At 44.3% G+C, this 18,675-nt stretch overlaps 2 protein-coding genes across 2 annotated transcripts in view; one reads left to right on the top strand and one right to left on the bottom strand.

The window, feature by feature from the left end:
- The window catches only part of LOC138978465 (exocyst complex component 8-like), a 21,459-nt gene extending 4,127 nt beyond the window's left edge, over positions 1-17,332 (bottom strand). Inside the window, exons 1-15 of the mRNA XM_070351208.1 lie at positions 17,184-17,332; positions 15,564-15,713; positions 15,063-15,158; positions 13,698-13,798; positions 13,200-13,342; positions 12,309-12,462; positions 11,949-12,093; positions 11,331-11,474; positions 11,080-11,131; positions 10,445-10,589; positions 9,483-9,663; positions 8,229-8,359; positions 7,103-7,222; positions 6,162-6,264; positions 4,458-4,648 (exon numbers count right to left, since the gene is read on the bottom strand). Of these exons, the coding sequence (XP_070207309.1) occupies positions 4,458-4,648; positions 6,162-6,264; positions 7,103-7,222; positions 8,229-8,359; positions 9,483-9,663; positions 10,445-10,589; positions 11,080-11,131; positions 11,331-11,474; positions 11,949-12,093; positions 12,309-12,462; positions 13,200-13,342; positions 13,698-13,798; positions 15,063-15,158; positions 15,564-15,713; positions 17,184-17,238 (1,911 nt within the window). The 5' untranslated portion in view covers positions 17,239-17,332. The remainder of the gene's footprint in view (positions 1-4,457; positions 4,649-6,161; positions 6,265-7,102; positions 7,223-8,228; positions 8,360-9,482; positions 9,664-10,444; positions 10,590-11,079; positions 11,132-11,330; positions 11,475-11,948; positions 12,094-12,308; positions 12,463-13,199; positions 13,343-13,697; positions 13,799-15,062; positions 15,159-15,563; positions 15,714-17,183) is intronic.
- A 208-nt stretch (positions 17,333-17,540) lies between these two features.
- The window catches only part of LOC138978462 (phosphoinositide 3-kinase regulatory subunit 4-like), a 44,734-nt gene continuing 43,599 nt past the window's right edge, over positions 17,541-18,675 (top strand). Inside the window, exons 1-2 of the mRNA XM_070351204.1 lie at positions 17,541-17,616; positions 18,044-18,171. Of these exons, the coding sequence (XP_070207305.1) occupies positions 18,080-18,171 (92 nt within the window). The 5' untranslated portion in view covers positions 17,541-17,616; positions 18,044-18,079. The remainder of the gene's footprint in view (positions 17,617-18,043; positions 18,172-18,675) is intronic.

The raw sequence follows: 18,675 nt of genomic DNA on the forward strand, positions 1-18,675 counted from the left end.
CCAGAAAATTCCTGAGTCTGGCTGAAAAACCAAACACGTCTGATACCTCAGAACCGAGAATCAGACACGGAACACAACAGGCAAGAGTCCGTAATAGTTGCAAGTGGTAGAAGGGTGACCGTAACAGGCAACCCACCCCACCGGAAGTCGACCCGACTCGCCTCATGGCAGGATGAGGGAGAAGAGGAAGACACAAATTCTAGAGACACGGAGACCGTAGTCGCCCATGCCAGGCAGGAGACTATTACACGGGCTAAGGCTGAGAGCCGTAAAGCCCGTAGACCTGCCATCAAAGATGCTGGGCTGAAAGCCCGCACCAAGAAACCAGGAAAATAACTAGACCTCTACCGAAAGGGGAGGGTTAGCCAATAAAGCTGAGAAAAGTGATAGGCCACAAGAATGACCCCTCACCATGCATTGCTAAAACCAATGCAAACTCAGTTAAATCTGAATGTAACTTCCGAGGCCAACTCAAGTAAATCTTAAGTTTGGACGAAACACCAGAACGAGTCCGATCGCTAGAGAAAGACAGAGTCAAAATCGGCGAAAGACCCACTAGGACCGAGTCCAAAAGAGCAAACAACAACCATCACCACCAACGGATGAAATGGCTGTTGCACCAGCCGAGGCTAAAAAACCCGGATGCCCTAATGCCGGCTGTTGTTCCCAAAAAACACAGACTAAGACGTCTGTGAAAGGAAGAACCTCTCCGGATAAACCTGAGCTGAGGACTTAGCCTGAAAAAGCTGAGTCTGCTTAGGTAGAGCCCGTTTTGCTGCTTCAAAGCTTGAAGAGCAAAAGAAGAGACCTGAAGGTCCCTACAAATCTTTATCTCCTTGGAGGCCAGGAGGCCAGGGAGGCCTTGGAAGCCAGGAGACCTTAGAGGCCAGGAGGCCTTAGAGGCCCGGAGGCCTTGGAGGCCAGGAGGCCTTGGAGGCCAGGAGGCCTTGGAGGCCAGGAGGCCTTGGAGGCCAGGAGGCCTTGGAGGCCAGGAGACCTTAGAGGCCAGGAGGCCTTAGAGGCCAGGAGGCCTTGGAGGCCTTGGAGGCCAGGAGGCCTTGGAGGCCAGGAGGCCTTGGAGACCAGGAGGCCTAGGAGGCCAGGAGGCCTTAGAGGCCAGGAGGCCTTGGGGGCCAGGAGGCCTTAGAGGCCAGGAGGCTTCAGAGACCAGGAGGCCAGGAGGACTTGAAGGCCAGGAGGCCTTAGAGGCCAGGAGGCCGAAGAGAGACCCATCCACCAAGGGTGAAGAACTAAGGGTGTCTCTCATTGATTCCTCACAAACTAGGAATGGGCGAGGAACAAGTCCCGTCTGTACATGACCGTATGGGCATTGTGCAGAGAGGAAGGCCTTCTCTGTTCTAAATTCGCCCTAGCAAAGGTGGAGAAAGCATCCCCTGCGTCCTGCTCTTTACTGAGTGTAAAGGGCGCCAAGGACTCCGTAAAGGAGTGTCTCCGAAATGGAAGCAAGTTCCAAAAGCTGTCTGCCCACTTCCTCAGAGGGGAAGAGAGTCTGCTCAGAGAGCAGGGGACTCGAAACGTTCCCCAAAGAAGAAGTTCCGGCGTGACCGGCAAAGGTGCACGCAGAGGGGCAAAAGACGACAGCAAATTCCGGGACATCTTGGGCAAAGGCAACTTCCTCCGAGCCGCTAATGTCCCGAAAGAAGAAGCCTGCGCAGGCGAGGCAAACCAAACCCGCGCAAGTTCCATAGCTGGCCGTGAGGACAGCAAAGAAAGCGAAAAGAACCCAAGGCCTGAGCGGGGAAGGCCGGAGCCTGAAGCCCCTTTCCTGCAAGTCAACGGCCAAACTTCACCCCTGACTAAGAGGAGGATGAGAGGGGTCGAAGACCAAAGGCACAGAAGTGAGGAGAACGGCAGAACCCACTACCGAAGTGTGTGGTAGCTGCTAATCCGCCTGAGGCAGGGAGCCTGCAAGCCCAAAGGGCACTGCTGACGAAAAACCAGACTCAAACCAGATGGGACCATAGCAGGCCCACTATCCAGAGAGCCCCCACTTCCGGCCGGAGCCAGAAGCGCAGCGGTCGCGTACGATCGCCGACGTAAGGCAAGGTTCAACCGAACGTGACAGTACTCTGTGCACTAACCAGTGAACCTACACTTCCAGCCGGAACCAGAAGCAAAGCTGTCGCGGACGACTGCTGAAGTAGGGCAAGACTCGAACCAGAAGTGACAGCAGCCTGTGCACTAACCGGTGAGCTCACACTTCCGTCCGCAGCCAGAAGCGCAGCGGTCGCGTACGACCGCCGCCGTAAGGCAAGGTTCGAACTGAACGTGCCAGTAGCCTGTGCACTAACCAGTGAACCGATACTTCCAGCCGGAACTGGAAGCACAGCCGTCGCGTACGACTGCTGCCGTAGGGCAAGGCTCGAAACCGGACGTGACAGCAGTCTGTGCACTAACCAGTGAACCTACGCTTCCGGCCGTAACCGGAAGCGGCGCTGTCGCGGACGACTGCTGAAGTAGGTAAAGGCTCGAACCAGAAGTGACAGCAGCCTGAGCACTAACCAGTGAACCTACACTTCCGGCCGGAACCGGAAGCCCAGCTGACGCGGACGACTGCTGACGTAGGGTAAGGCCGAAACCGGACGTGACAGCAGCCTGTGCACTACCGGTGAACCTACACTTCCGGCCGGAACCGGAAGCGCAGCTGCCGCGGACGACTGCTGACGTAAGGCAAGGCTCGAACCGGACGTGAACGTAGTCCGAACACTAGCCAGTGAGCCTTTTACTTCCGGCCTGAGCCGGAAGCAGCTGTCGCGGACGACTGCTGACGTAAGGCGGGATTCGGTCCGGACGTGAACGCAAGTCGCTCACTAGCCGGTGAACCCCTACTTCCTGCAACAGCAGGAAGCCCAGCTGTCGGAAACGACTGCTGGAGTACGGAGAGGTTCGAACCTGACGTGAACGCAAGTCGCTCACTAGCAGGAGAACATCCGATTCCGGAAACCGGAAGTGCAGCCGCCGTAAACGGCTGCTGCAGACACCAACCTTGCTGTGACCGGATCCCCGGAGGGACATGCACCGTTGCGCCACCGCAAGCGGAAGGCAACAAATGCCGGCCAGGAAGAGGAGAAGAAGGTCCCCGCGGGACCGTCCATAAACGTCACGGCGGACAGCAGCCTGGTCCAGAGAAGACCCGGAGTCTGAAGGCACAGGCATCAAAAGACGCCAAGGAGAGAACGTCGCCTAACCCCCAGGCGGGGGGCAGAGCTGGCGACTAAGTCCGCCGCGGCAAAGCCTCGCGAACGAGGGAATCCAAATCTGAAATAAGCAAAAGATAAGGGTAGACCCCAGAGCCCTAGACTCTGGAGCCGAAACAGACGTAAAACGACAGCCTTAGAGGCCAAGACGGACGGCTGAGAGCCAGACGGCCAATCGTCCGTAGCATAAATCGGCACAGAACAGCGTAAAATTTCGTCTAATATTGTGCCAAAACAACCACAACAGAGTTCTTCAAAAGAAGAGGATGCTGATGAATAGAGCTTAGCAGGGCCCAAGCCCTAACCCTCAGCCTTAGCTACCTCTAATTCTCATTAACGGCCATGAAAGAGCCGAGAGAAAAATAAACAAACAACTGAAACTAGCAAAGTCCGAACGGACACAAACCTTTCAGAAGCCAGCTAAGAGGGCAGTTAAAACCAGTTTAGGAGCTACCAAAGGCAGCTCGACAACGAGCTATACAAAGAGTTAAGCGTCCGAGTACGGACGCAAAACCACATAACAAACAACAACATGCTAGCTAAAAATGGCGACCAAGGAGGAAGCCACAAGTACTGAAATTAACCAAGTCCATACGGACGCAAACATTTCAGAAGCAAGCAAGCAAACAAATAAGCACATGCATAAAAGCTACCAACGGCAGCTACGAAGCAAGCTACAACAGCGTTAACAGCCCGAACACGGACGAAAACAACAGAAGCCGGACAACATGCTAATGCAAATGGCGACCGTGAGGAAGCCAAACAACTGCTGGAAACTTCAGAGTCCAACGGACAAGCGAAATTCACAGCAGAAAGCAAAAAACATACAAGAAAATATGAACGATCTCACCAGCTGCAAGCCAGCAAGAAGTAGACGGGGGCCGAGGCCTGTGGGTGCCGTAGACACAAAACAAGCCAGAGCAAAAGCGAACACAACCGTCACCCTTGAGTGATAGTAGTCGATTGAAGGGGTATCACGTGACCAGCACCATTGATGACGTAGTAGGCTACATGGGACGTAACCCAGGGTGTCAGTCATGCTGGTGCAGTCACTTTTTTAGTTGGGGTTGCTCCCCTTATACCTAGACGGGGTAGCTTTTATCATAACCTAAGCATCTTAAGTGGGTCAATGCAATTATGTGATTCGGCGTAAGTAATATGTAATTATAATCAGCAATGAAAATGACAAAAAGTTAACATTCTCTCCCTACAAATCCAGCAAAGAGAGGACATTTTTACCTCGGATTGAAACTTGTCAGACTTGAGCGCTGCTTGGAACTGCTGCATCTGGGCAGTGAAGACGGTTTGTATGGCAAGAGCGATCATGTTTTCCAGCTCTATGGTGTAAAGACGCAGCAGGTCGTCCACAAACGTTAGACTGGACTTGGCAAACTGGACAGTGTTGTGCGTCAATGCTACAAAGCATACATCTGAGACACACAAAAAACATAACAGGTTCAATGAAGTTTAAATTTGTAAGCAACACTAAACATGGTTTTCACAGACAAATGGAATGCATGAGTTAGGAATTAGACAATTATGCTTTGTGCAATCATGCACAGACGTGGTGTTTAATGTTCGGGAGCAGTCTCATAATTGCAATCCTTGATTTAATTTCGTTTCGTTCAATCACATCAGCTATCTAAATGCTTCAAAGCAGGCACTGTGTCAACCCTTGTGAGAAAAATCATCCAATACTGTATTAGCTATTTTTGTCATGGAATGCAAAATCCAGGCATGATCATTCTTTTACCACATTGATTACAGCACAAATACAGACACTTTTAGTGAGCTTCCGTGTCTGCATCTTTGTGTCTATGTGATCTGCTTGAGTTTTGACCTAAAACTCCATCATTCATCCATTCACACCTAGTCTGACTTATTTTACAAGGTACAAACCTGAAAGACCAATTCATGTTTTAGATTAAAACAAAAAACAAGTTACAGTGGGAATCCCCTTTTAATCAAGACCTCCAAAACCTGAGAAAATCAGGTTTAAACAAGTCGTGTAAGGCGAAATTACTACATTTAGTCAAGCTGTGGAACTCACAGAAAAAAAATGCAGTCCGCCCCTTGTGCAAAAGGCAGTGAAATTGACGAGCCTGTTTGGCGCTGTAGCGGCTGCGCTGTGCTTCATAGCATGCTTTACTGTACCTCTCTTCGTTTTAACTTTCTGAGCGTGTTTTTAATCCAAACATATCATATCTATATGTTTTTGGAATCAGGAACCGACAAGGAATAAGATGAAATTGTTTTTAAATCGATTTCGGAAATTTTATTTTAATCAAATTTTTTATATTTTTAATTTTTAGAGCTTGTTTTTAATCCGAATATAACATATTTATATGTTTTTGGAATCAGAAAATGATGAAGAATAAGATGAACGTAATTTTGGATCGTTTTATAAAAAATCAATTTTAATTACAATTTTCAGATTTTTAATGCATTCCAAGCTGAAATGCAATACCAAAGTCCGGCCTTCGTCGAAGATTGCTTGGCCAAAATTTCACTCAATTTGATTGAAAAAAACTTTTACAAAAAGCCGGATATGACGTCATCAAAGACATTTATCTAAAAAATGAAAAAAAAACGTCTGGGGATATCATACCCAGGAACTCTCATATAAAATTTCATAAAGATCGGTCCGGTAGTTTACTCTGAATCGCTCTACACACACACACACACACACAGACACACACACACAGACACACACACACAGACACAGACACACATACACCATGACCCTCGTCTCGATTCCCCCTCTATGTTAAAACATTTAGTCAAAACTTGACAAAATGTAAAAAGGAGGGAGTCTGAAAATGGGGGTAAAGTTACTGAGGTTATGAAAAAAAGTCTGAGAAAACAGGGTCTAAAAAAGGAGGGAGTCCTGAATTGGGGGGGTCTTAAAAGGGGGGTTCCACTGTATTAAATGATCATTCTCACCGGAAACGTATGGCTTGACATCAAAGCCCAGTGCTTTCATCTCAGCCACAAACTTGTCACAGTCCGCCTTGTTTTGAAGATTCAAGGGCCTCCACAGCTCATCCTGTTGAAACAAGTATTTACAGTTGAAAAGAATATTTTTTTGAAAGAAAAACTAGCTTCTGTGTTCCCGTCACCATGCTAGACTGTCAAGGTTGTTGATGTGATGAAGTCTGCAGGGAGCTAGAGAAACAAAGAGTGTGAGATGGGGGGTGGGAGAGAGAGAGAGAGAGAGAGAGAGAGAGAGAGAGAGAGAGAGAGAGAGAGAGAGAGAGAGAGAGAGAGAGAGAGAGAGAGAGAGAGAGAGAGAGAGAGAGAGAGAGAGTTGTCTGAAGTATATTATTAGTCATTTGCTCCAAAGTAATTTCTCATCACCTCTAGTATGTTCCATTCTACACTCAAATAACACTTTTCCCAAACCCGCATTTAATGTTTTACATCTGTAAAATATGACTTGGCTGAAAATTGAGAAGAAAAAAAGAGTCAACTCAGACTTGCATGATGCACTTTTAAATATATACAGCTGAAACTGCCCTGGTGTCAGTGGTGATCACTACTTGATATGGACTACCTGCCCGTTACAACCATTCTCAGGGGATCGCTGACAAAGCTCTTTGCTGTAAAATTCACCATTTAATAACAACCATCTGTCTATAAGGACCACTTTAGGTTGTGGTCATTATAAATAGATACGCCTGTTCCAGAAACATTTAAAAAGCGATTTGCATTCAGGGTATAAGACTTGTGTACCTGAGACCGCTACACACTGAACTAATGCAGATCCGCACAAACTAAATGTATCAAATCAAGTCTTAGAAAAGTCGGGTAAATTCAGTTCATAAAGCACAAAGAAATTTAGTTTGTGCGGACTTCTGAGATCGGATGAATTAAGAGTTATTTACCTGAGTCCTGTATTTGATGCCTTCCACCATCTGGTCACGGGTTTCCTCGATCACTTGCTGAATAGGCAGATCCATCATACTCGCCAGAGAAAACTCCATGTCCACACCTATACTGCTTAGCTGCACACAAAAATCATTTCTCTATCTGAATAAATCTTAATCTGAAATTGAATGGATCTAAAAATCAAATGAAGCTTTCAAAATTATAAGGCGAATTTTGTGTGTGTAAAATGGCTTTTTTTCCGCATGTGGTACTCTGTTAACATGTAGGGCATCTGTTCGAAAGTTTTTAAATGAAGAGAAAGTGGACCTGGAATCCAAAATTCAGATTTTTTATGAAGTTCTGACGTTTAGAGCACAGTATTTGTATTAAAATGAAAATTTTGTTGGTTATGTAACAAAAGGGCATTTGAAACATCCAAGCTTGATGAGCCATATCCTTTCAATTTCCATGGTCAGAAATATCTATACAGACAGACAGACAGACAGACAGACAAAAGATGTAAAGTAGATAATTTCTTGAAAGAAGGCTTTGCATAGCAAGAGTGTTGGACAATTCCCCGATTGATCTACCATGTGAGTTTCACCATCCCTGGGAGTTTTTTTTGTTTGTTTGTTCGTTCATGGGCTGAAACTCCCACGGCTTTTACGTGTATGACCGTTTTTACCCCGCCATTTAGGCAGCCATACGCCGCTTTCGGAGGAAGCATGCTGGGTATTTTCGTGTTTCTATAACCCACCGAACTCTGACATGGATTACAGGATCTTTTTCGTGCGCACTTGGTCTTGTGCTTGCGTGTACACACGGGGGTGTTCGGACACCGAGGAGAGTCGGCACACAAAGTTGACTCTGAGAAATAAATCTCTCGCCGAACGTGGGGACGAACACGCTGACAGCGGCCAACTGGATACAAATCCAGCGCGCTACCGACTGAGCTACATCCCCGCCCATCCCGGTGAGTGAATCCCACACGCTTTATCTTCTTTTAGTATGTGACGGCACTTCCATGGGGTGCATTTGGGACTACGCCACAAGGTTGTTCTAGACAGTTGTGATCTATCCCCCCTTTCTTTCTCCATTACCCCTAACACCCTATCTTTGTTAAAAAGCAATTAGTAGACAAACCTCAGCACAATGTTTCTTTGCCAGCTGAACACACTCAGCGATGGTGGTGAGACTGGCCTTGCTCTCGAACACCTGGCGACGGAAAATGCTGACAAAGCTCACCAGCTCTTGCTTGGCCCAGATCACAAAGGCTACAAAAAAAAAGACAAGAAAATGAAAGATGTTACCAAAAAACAAAAATAAAATGATTGCTGGTTTAATTTTAGCCATTGTAAATGCATATTACACACAATTATGCTTCACTCAAGTCCAAATTTATACAAGACACTAACAGACAAAAAGAAAAAAATGTACATGCAAAGTCATATAAGATTTTCTCTTACTCTCATTTCCAACCCCTCTCCTCTTTCTCTCCCACCTCCTCCTCTCCCCCACACTCAGAAATATAACCGGCACGGTTGGCCTAGTGGTAAGGCGTCCGCCCCGTGATCGGGAGGTCGTGGGTTCGAACCCCGGCCGGGTCATACCTAAGACTTTAAAATTGGCAATCTAGTGGCTGCTCCGCCTGGCGTCTGGCATTATGGGGTTAGTGCTACGACTGGTTGGTCCGGTGTCAGAATAATGTGACTGGGTGAGACATGAAGCCTGTGCTGCGACTTCTGTTTTGTGTGTGGCTCACGTTAAATGTCAAAGCAGCACCGCCCCGATATGGCCCTTCGTGGTCGGCTGGGCGTTAAGCAAACAAACAAACAAACAAACTCAGAAATATCAAAGAAAACCTTCCAATACAAATGTCCTAGTTGTTCCCAGCCTCAGCTGTCATTCATTTCCTTTCTCTCGTTCAGCTCAAGTCACAAATTAGGCATATCTGACTGACAGTGTACACTACATTGGGGTGTGCACGTTAAAGATCCCACGATTGACAAAAGGGTCTTTCCTGGCAAAATTGTATAGGCATAGATAAAAAATGTCCACCAAAATACCCGTGTGACTTGGAATAATAAGCCGTGAAAAGTAGGATATGCGCCGAAATGGCTGCGATCTGCTGGTCGATGTGAATGCGTGATCTATTGTGTAAAAAATTCCATCTCACACGGCATAAATAGATCCCTGCGCCTTGAGTCCGAGTCTGGAGATACGCGCGCGATATAAGACTTCATATAAAGACCCACTGATCAGAAAAATAATTTCGCATACGGTAGTCTGAAAATTAAGAGTAATTGTAGTGTGAGCCTTTGTGTAAGTGTGTGTATGCCTCTACATGTTTGTATATGTCTCCCCCACCCCCTTCACCCTCCTTTCTGTCTCTTTCACCTGAATAGCATCCATAGTGATCAGGGAAAGCTTTGAGAAACTCCTTGGCCGTGTCAGACAGACTGGAGAAGAAGACGGTACACAGGCAACGAATGTACAGAGTTGTGGCCCCTTCAAACTTGAGCTGTCGAATGTTGTAGCGAATGACTGCACTGCGGTTCTTCAGGAACAGGTCACAAGCCTGGAAAAATTCAAAACGTCTTTAACACATCTATTTTAAGACCTTTGATCTGAAAAGTTTAGGTCTAAAGAGAGGTCTTAGAATGGCAGTACATGTACATTTACTGAATATTATATGTAGTGAAAAAGTGAGAAAGCAGGGAGTCATATTCGAGACTGAATTCCTAATCATTCAGACGGATGATAAAGTCAGATATTTTTGCCACTTACAGGCCAACTATATCATGTGAAGACACACCTACTTCTTTGTTTATCCACACTTTTCAACTCAACCACTGCTCAAGTCTATCTGAACACATTTTTGTATAATACGTGGATTTACAATTTTTGCTTCCCTCTCATCACAAACACACACAACTCTCTCTCTCTCTCTTATGTATAAAAGATCTGTGAAGTGATCGATCTCTCTACCTGTCATGGAAAGATAATCTGACCGAGACTAAATGTACCGAGACAATAATTATGTGAGTTGAGCATGCATACGAGACGGATCACGTGTTTCTGCCCACCACTCTCACTCTCTGGCACGCAGCGTGGGACAATAAGCATGGCTTACCAGTTTTAACGAACGCTTGAGTTGTATTTGCATTGCTTTGTTTACAAGAGAAGTAATCTCATTATGAACATTCTCTACTGTTCCAAGTTATTTGTGAACGCTCGACACACGGCACTACCGCTCCCCATGCTTCTCCAAGCTGCAAGAAAAGACCATATTGACCTAATGCTATCATCCCTCTGAAATAAAGTTTTCAAGTTCGAGTTCTCCCTTTCAACACACTCACCTGTGCTGACTTCGCCAGGCGGATGAGCTGCGTGACAGCATGCCTGGCCGCCCGGGGTCCTCCGCGTAACGAACGCTCAGGTGAGACCTGGAGTTCGCTCATCAGTCCGTCAGTCAGCTGTTTCACCCTGTGGTCTATCCTCGCCCTGACAGACACAGGTGTGTTCATGCAGTGTTATCCAGTACAGTGGAACCCCCCTTTTAAGACTTAAAAAAAATATGAGAAAATGGAAGCCTTGAAAAGTCTCAAAATTGTGGTAAATTTACAGAGGTTATGAACAAAAAGTCTGAGAAAACAGGGTCTAAAAGGGATGGGAGGGGGGGGGGGGGGGGGGGGGCTGAAAAGGGGGGTTCCACTGTACCATTATGAGGTGACACATTTCTTAAGAAAAGGAGCACTTTCAGATTGTCCTTTGGCATCAAGACAAAAAAACACAGAAACACAGATAGACAGAGAATCAGGGACAACAAGATCAAACTCAAGCAAACGCCTGCCATACCCAAGTCTTGAAGTGACAAACTTACGTTCTTTAAATACTTCATATTTCATAGGTCAAATTCACATTACCAGCAGACATACACAGACAGTTAGACAGACCTCACAAAATCCATTCATTTTCCATAATTCAAACTCACTTGAATTCTTTCAAAGCTGGGCCCTTTGGACATGCCTTCAGATACTCAGTCACTGGAAAAAAACAAACACACGTCAAGCTCAACTAATCACGCCAATAGGAACAATAAAAATGACAAATATACACACCTGTGCTATCTGTCAATTTGTTGTTATATTATTCCCCATTTCTCTCTTTCTTTCTTTTCTTTTCTAGATCCTTCGTTCTTTCCTTCTTTCTTTCTTTTTTTGTTCTTTCTTTCTTCATGCTGACCTTTCTCCACTGAGTCCACCGCTCCCTCAAAGTTTCTCTGTGCAATTAGCATATCTAGGTCCTCTGGCAGCTCCTCCAGCCAATCAGCTTGGAGGAAATCTGTATCAATGGTGACAGGCTCCTCTGGAGCATCCTTGAACACAGCTGTAAAGACAAAAATTCTGTATTTATCAACATGAAAACAAATTTTTCTGGGCACTGAGGGTAAGGTGCACCTGATAACAAAGCAAACCACCACTATCTGCACTCACAACAAGCGCATGCACAGAAAAAAAAATCAGCTTTATTATACAGATTTTTCAACACGTTACTTTTTACACAGAAACAGTAAAACTAAAAGAGTACATATACTGATCAGAATTTGCCAAACTAACTCTGACCCGTTAAAAAACACACACACACACAAAACAAACAAAGGACATCTTCGTCCGAAATTTTAAACAATCATATAGAGATCTGACTCTCCTCTTCCATTGTAATCAAACAACTTATCAAAATACAAAAAAATGCAAATGATGACAGATACACAAAAATGACAAGAATAAAACAAAATATATTAAAAAAAAACAATCACGACATCCCAGACAACAACCACTACTACTCTGTCTTCACACTTACGACTGGGAAGCCCCTTTTCTCCCATTGGAGAGTTGACAGGGGAGGGGCTTAGCTGATCAGACAGACGATTAGCCGCCTCTTTCTTCTGCTTGTCCTTCACCGCCTTCTTCTTCTTTGTGTCTTCAAGAATGTCAAGCCACTGGCGCTGTTACCACACACAAACAAGCTGACTGGTCAATATCACAGAGCAGCACAAATTGATTAAATGTTACATAAAAAATATTGTGTCAAATAGACGATTTTGGGAAATACGAAACATTAAGTTTGTATGTGTTGTGGAAGAGTTATCTTTTGTTGCAAAATGCAGACAAACAATGGAGGGACCAAAACACACTTGAAATTTCAAAACTAACTTTTCACCTTTGATTTAGCACTGTCAGCCTGATACATCCTCGTCTCAGGAAACATGAGAATCTTGAAGGCGTTTTTGATCGGTCCAGCGTCACGCACGTTCACAACAGCCAGACTATCCAGCTCATACAGTCCCTGAAATCTGTAGCGCATTGGACCTCGCCTGCAAAGGGAGAGAACACAGTGAAAACTTTGTTGAAAGAACGTCTACCTTTATAAGACTCCCTCTCTCTCAAGACATGAAGTTTTCAGACTTTTGGCGGCAAAAACCTAGAGGGAAAGCTGGGTAACCGAACCATTTCTGTACAAATCAAATAAACCCGTGGTTTTGATGGTACATCTAGGCTCAAAATTATTGGGACAAAGCATACATGCAGTCTGGACAATGACCACAATGATTTAAAGCAGAAACATGTGTTCTAAAGAAAAGAACAGATTCATTTGAAAATTACAAAAACAATTCAGTTGTTATCATGTTTAATTCGGTTATCATCTCTCAGGAAAAGAACAAAGAAGAGTTATTCCATGTACATGCTCCTTTCTTAAAGCATCACATTAAGTGGGCAAAGCTGACTTCCCAAAGCTGGCCGCACGACGCTTTGCCACTAAGTTTTCGGTAAACAGACTTTGCAAAGTCTTCGAGAAGTTGAATTCAGGCTTAATTAAGGACTGCCTCCATGAAGGCAACGTTGATCTTCTTCTTCTTCTTCTTCTTCGTTCATGGGCTTAGACTCCCACGTTCACTCATGTTTTTAGCACGAATGGATTTTTACGTGTATGACCGTTTTTACCCCGCCATTAAGGCAGCATACGCCGATTTCGGGGGAGGCATGATGGGTATTTTCGTGTTTCTATAACCCACCAAACTCTGATCCGCATGTTGATCAAACAGATGTTTACCTGGTAGGTACCCAAGTAGCCATCATAAGACTGTCGCTCAGCAGAAAGGCGTGAGTTCTCTGGATCTGTACAAACGTCTCTGGCTCCACTTCCACCAGGTCCGTGTCATGAACCAGGTGACGACCTGGTACTTCAGTTACGCTCTGAAAACCAAGATGAGCATAAAGCAAATGCAAAAAGGAGAATAGTTAAATACTGTGGTTCTAACTACGTACAGCAGACGATTAAGAAAGAGAGGAAGACACAGGTAAGAACAAAATGGGTACAAAAAAGAAAAGGACTGAATTTAAAAGATTTAAAACTGAGGGAGAGAAGTGGGCACCCACCTCATAAAGCTGGCCCGAGAGTAGTTGAGATCTCTAACATTTCGCTCCCCTACGACCAAAAATAGTTATGGAACTACCTTTACACTTTTTTCTTCTCCTTTTTACAACAGATTTACCTTAAAACAATCCAAAAAGCTCAGGACAGGCAGGAAAGAACAAACACTGTACTTACAGAACATCCCTCCACTTTCTCCAAAAGAAATGCCAGGTTTCTGCGAGTCTCTTCCTCCGGACTTTCTTCTTTCTTCTCCTCTTTCGGCCCTTCCACCATCGCTGCCATTGAATGAAACAAATATTTTGGTCATTAAACAGATAATAAAGTAGCACAGTGTCAGTGGTGATCATTATTCCCAAAACAGTAAAAGGATTCATTGACGCCTAAAAGCAAAAAAGAAAAACAAAATATCAAACAGAATAAAAAAAGAAGATTAATACATGTAGTAACACCAACATCAAAAGCATTTGAAGTTTAAAAAATAAATAAAACAATTACTACAAATGCAACCAACACACAAACTTCTCATCACGCTTCCTGTACTTTGGCCTGCAAGTTAAAGAAAAAAGAAAAACCTTATTCTCTTTATTTATATAGCGCCTTATCCGAAGTTCAAAGCGCTTTATGCCGTGTGAGATGGAATTTTTTACACAATATATCACGCATTCACATCGACCAGCAAATCTCAAGCCTGTTAGGCGAATGTTCACATTTCGCGGCCTTTATTCCAAGTCACACGGGTATTTGATGGACATTTTTTTATCTATGCCTATACAATTTTGCCAGGAAAGACCCTTTTGTCAATCGTGGGATCTTTAACGTGCACACCCCAATATAGTGTACACGAAGGGACCTCGGTTTTTCGTCTCATCCGAAAGACTAGCACTTGAACCCACCATCTAGGTTAGGAAAGGGGGGAGAAAATAGCGGCCCGACCCAGGGTCGAACACGCAACCTCTCGATTCCGAGCGCAAGTGCGTTACCACTCGGCCACCCAGTCCTATCAAACCTCCTTGTCAATGTTATATTTAAGTCATTATCATCACAAAAATGTCAAATGATTGACAAACAAACAACAACTATGCCATCAATCAATCAATCAATGAGGCTTATATCGCGCATATTCCGTGGGTACAGTTCTAGGCGCTCTGCAGTGATGCCGTGTGAGATGAAATTTTATACGGCCAGTAGATTGCAGCCATGTCGGCGCATATTTACCTTTCACGGCCTTATTCCAAGTCACACGGGTATGGTAGACAATTATTAACTGTGCCTAAGCAATTTTGCCAGGAAAGACCCTTTTGTCAATCGTGGGATCTTTAACGTGCACACCCAATGTAGTATGCCATGAATCTGATCAACATCATACATGTTACAAATTTCATACAAGTTACAGTCAAACCTGTCTACAACGCCCATCAAAGGTGCTGGTTCAAAGTGAGTGTAAGAGACAGGTGGTGGCCATGGAAAGATGAATTATGTTAAAAAAAACCCACAAACATCCAACTCATTGGGGATCTTCTTGGGTGGCTGTATACTGACCTTTGTCACTGACAAGGGACAGTTTCATCATGGAAGACATCAAGGATTTCTCTTCAGTCAACATGTTGCTCAGCTGGTACATCTCACCCTCAAGGACTGAAAATCACAATGATGCATCATCTCAGTAAGAAATTAAGGATTTTCAATCACACAACTCTCTTCATTTTTGTTTTGTGTAAATTACTGTTTGAGAGTGAGAATGAGAGAGAGAGTGTTTGTGTGAGTGAGTGAGTGAGTGAGTGAGTGAGTGAGTGAGTGAGAGAGAGAGAGAGAGACAGAGTATGTGTGTGTGTGTGTGTGTGTGTGTGTGTGTGTGTGTGTGTGTGTGTGTGTGTGTGTGTGTGTGTGTGTGTGTGTGTGTGTGTGCTCAATTTGAAATAATGTTCAAATACTAAACGTCACAGCTTGTGATTTACTATCAACCTTTCAAAATAAAAATGTAGAAAAAGGCAACATGTTCAAACTAATATCTTACAGTTACAGAAAAAACCCACCACTCACTTGATATTTCCTTGGCTGTTTCAATAAACTGAGAGTAATTCTTGTAAACATTTTTCTTCAACGCTTGAGCAGTGTCCTCGTTCAGAGCGTGCACTTTCTGTCGCATGTCCAGTAATGCATCTTCCCCATCTATGGCGAGCTTGGCAATGACTGAAACAATCCAGCCATAAATGTTTCAAATGTGAAGATTTCAATGCCAACCTAAGTAAGATTTGTTGCCAATACAAAACAAATATATATGAACATAATACGGCTAATCAGCTCATTTTTAAAAGCAAATGGGCAAAAACATAGTTTTTGCTTTAAAATGCACAGTCGTTCCTGTGTAAACAATTCAACTTACTATTTGTGCAGATCTGGCCAGACATGGAATAATTAAGATCATCCAATATTCCTCCACTTGGACAAAGACCAAAAATCAACAGCTTTGGTGTTTGATCTCTGTTGTGATGAAATTACTTGTCAAGAGACAATTGCATGTGGCTTTCTGTCAATCAGTTCATCAAAAATGTTGCCCAAGAAGCAGTCAGGATGTTGAGTTTTGGTGTGCTGCTTCCAGGTGCGCTGATCAGTATAGAGACTTCTTCTTCTTCTTCTGCGTTCGTGGGCTGAAACTCCCAGGTACACTCGTGTTTTTTGCACGAGTGGAATTTTACGTGTATGACCGTTTTTACCCCGCCATTTAGGCAGCCATACGCCGCTTTCGGAGGAAGCATGCTGGGTATTTTCGTGTTTCTATAACCCACCAAACTCTGACATGGATTACAGGATCTTTTTCGTGCGCACTTGGTCTTGTGCTTGCGTGTACACACGGGGGTGTTCGGACACCGAGGTGAGGAGAGTCTGCATACAAAGTTGACTCTGAGAAATAAATCTCTCGCCGAACGTGGGGACGAACTCACGCTGACAGCGGCCAACTGGATACAAATCCAGCGCTAGCGCGCTACCGACTGAGCTACATCCCCGCCCAGTATAGAGACAAAGTGTTGCTCGCCTCGCGAGCCCGAGAAAAATGTCCCTCTTTCTCTTTGCTGTGCTGCCCACAGAACCCCTCTGCGCGGTGGTGCTCCCAGACACCTCGTACATAGGGTGTGATGTTCTTATCCCTATGTCAAACTGGTCAGATCTGAGATGGTGAGCCGAACTTGATCGACTTTCACAAGGACTAGTTGTGTCAAACTGTTCAATGCTGTACATATTAATGTTCAACAGTTGACCCTCAACGTTGCTTTGTTTTCTGTGCTACTGTATGATATGCTTGCAGTATTTTGTGGAGGTCTGCCTAATCAGGCCTCCTCGTCATCTTGTAGTGTGTGTGTTTTTCTTATCATGTAGGCCTACATGTTTATAAGTTTATAAGTATAACACTATTGTCTCAGAAAGCTACATCGATCATACTTGAGGAGGCTCAACTGCACTGCTGGTTACACATTTGTACTAAACTTTTTATGGAAACATGAAACTCAGAGCACATTTAATATACAGTGTACAGTTGAGACTGTGTCAGTCTGTGTCATTTTTAGTAGGTAAGAGATCAGACTAGTGGTGTGCATGACATTTGTCAGATCAGCTGTCCTCGATAGATTGGCACCAATACAGTAAGGATCGTGTCAAACTTACATGCTTCTGGATCAAATGACTGCTTGGTCAGAATTCTTGCAAGTCCGTCCCCCATGATGAATCAGGAAATTCCTCACGAAAGGACCATGAACTAAGCAAGGAAAATCCTTCCTCTCAAATCAATGCAGACGAATTGTGGGAGGTTTGCGGAAGTTGCAATGTTTTCCGACTAGAATCGTACCATGTGAGAATGTTACTGCAGTGCTCATAATTCATGAATAAACAGCAGTATATTTTAATTTGATTAAACGTTCGCATATGATTTTAACCAAATACCGCATTCTAGTTTCTGTTATCATTTTGTTTGCATCACTGAACCATAAATACCATGATTTGCTTCTACGCTTAAAGCGGACCGTTTGAGGACGTATGTTGATGTTATGGTGTTGCAGACTAGACTTCACACACACACACACAAAAACACGACGTACAGGTTCGCTAATTGATTGGGAAATTGTACATAAAGATAATTGGTTGGAGGTGTACTTTATTGGCTATACCTGAGCCATGTGTGTTCGATTTGTGAAACTTTGAACGCGTTTTGGCTTCAGACATCAAGTACACTCTGAGGGAGTGCTCATTATAGTTCAATGGACAATATTTGGAAGCCTTGCATTCCCTCAAAACAGAGACGGCAGATTTGTTAGAGATAGTCGTTCATGATTGACCAATATTTATTGTTGTAGGTAAACAGTGCTTACCATTCTCAACAGTATTACACTGTCATTGACAAGTCAACAAATGCAAGGAAGTATGCATGCACTATTGCAATGCTTTTGCCAGTTTTGGTTGAAACAAATTTCAATTCAATTTAAGATTTTACTCTTCTTGACTGAGTTGCATACTTGCCCTTTTTTCAGAGTGAATGCTGTTCAGTATTGGTGTGACTGGTAACCATGGGCAACCAGTTGACAGGCGTGGCGCCGTCACAGATTCTGCCTGTGGAGCACTATTTGGCAGACAACGTAGAATACGAGTATGAGAGCAGGTAAGGACTCGGGTGTAAACAATACATCAAAGCAGGTGACAGCAGGTTAAACACTCAGGTGTGAGCAGGAAGACAGGCATGATCTGAATTACACTTTGGTATGAAACCTGGTAAGAAATTAGCTAAAAATAATGGTACAATTTAACTACAAGTAGTGGGTATATGAATTGAGCTGTGTTAACTGTTATCTTGCTAATGGTAAAGTTCTTTTAGTTGTATTATTTGCCGCACATGACAGGTACCACTGTGCCTCCTCTATTCCAGGAACATGCCCTGTTTGCAATGTACGCTACTCATTTTCATGCCAAGATAAAAAAACGCTCGCGCTGGACCCGAGTACTCTTCAGACTGGCTCGCTCAATAAATATAAATGTTTGGAATGTCTGTGGTGTGAATGTTGGTTTCTGACCAGAAATGCAGATCTATCTCTGGCCGATTCATTGATTCAACCTACAAACTGCGACCTCATCTGTGATCAGATGGCCAAGCAATGCGTGAAATCTT

The sequence above is a fragment of the Littorina saxatilis genome, linkage group LG10 (assembly GCF_037325665.1).
Source record: "Littorina saxatilis isolate snail1 linkage group LG10, US_GU_Lsax_2.0, whole genome shotgun sequence".
Classification (NCBI taxonomy): Eukaryota; Metazoa; Mollusca; class Gastropoda; order Littorinimorpha; family Littorinidae; genus Littorina; species Littorina saxatilis.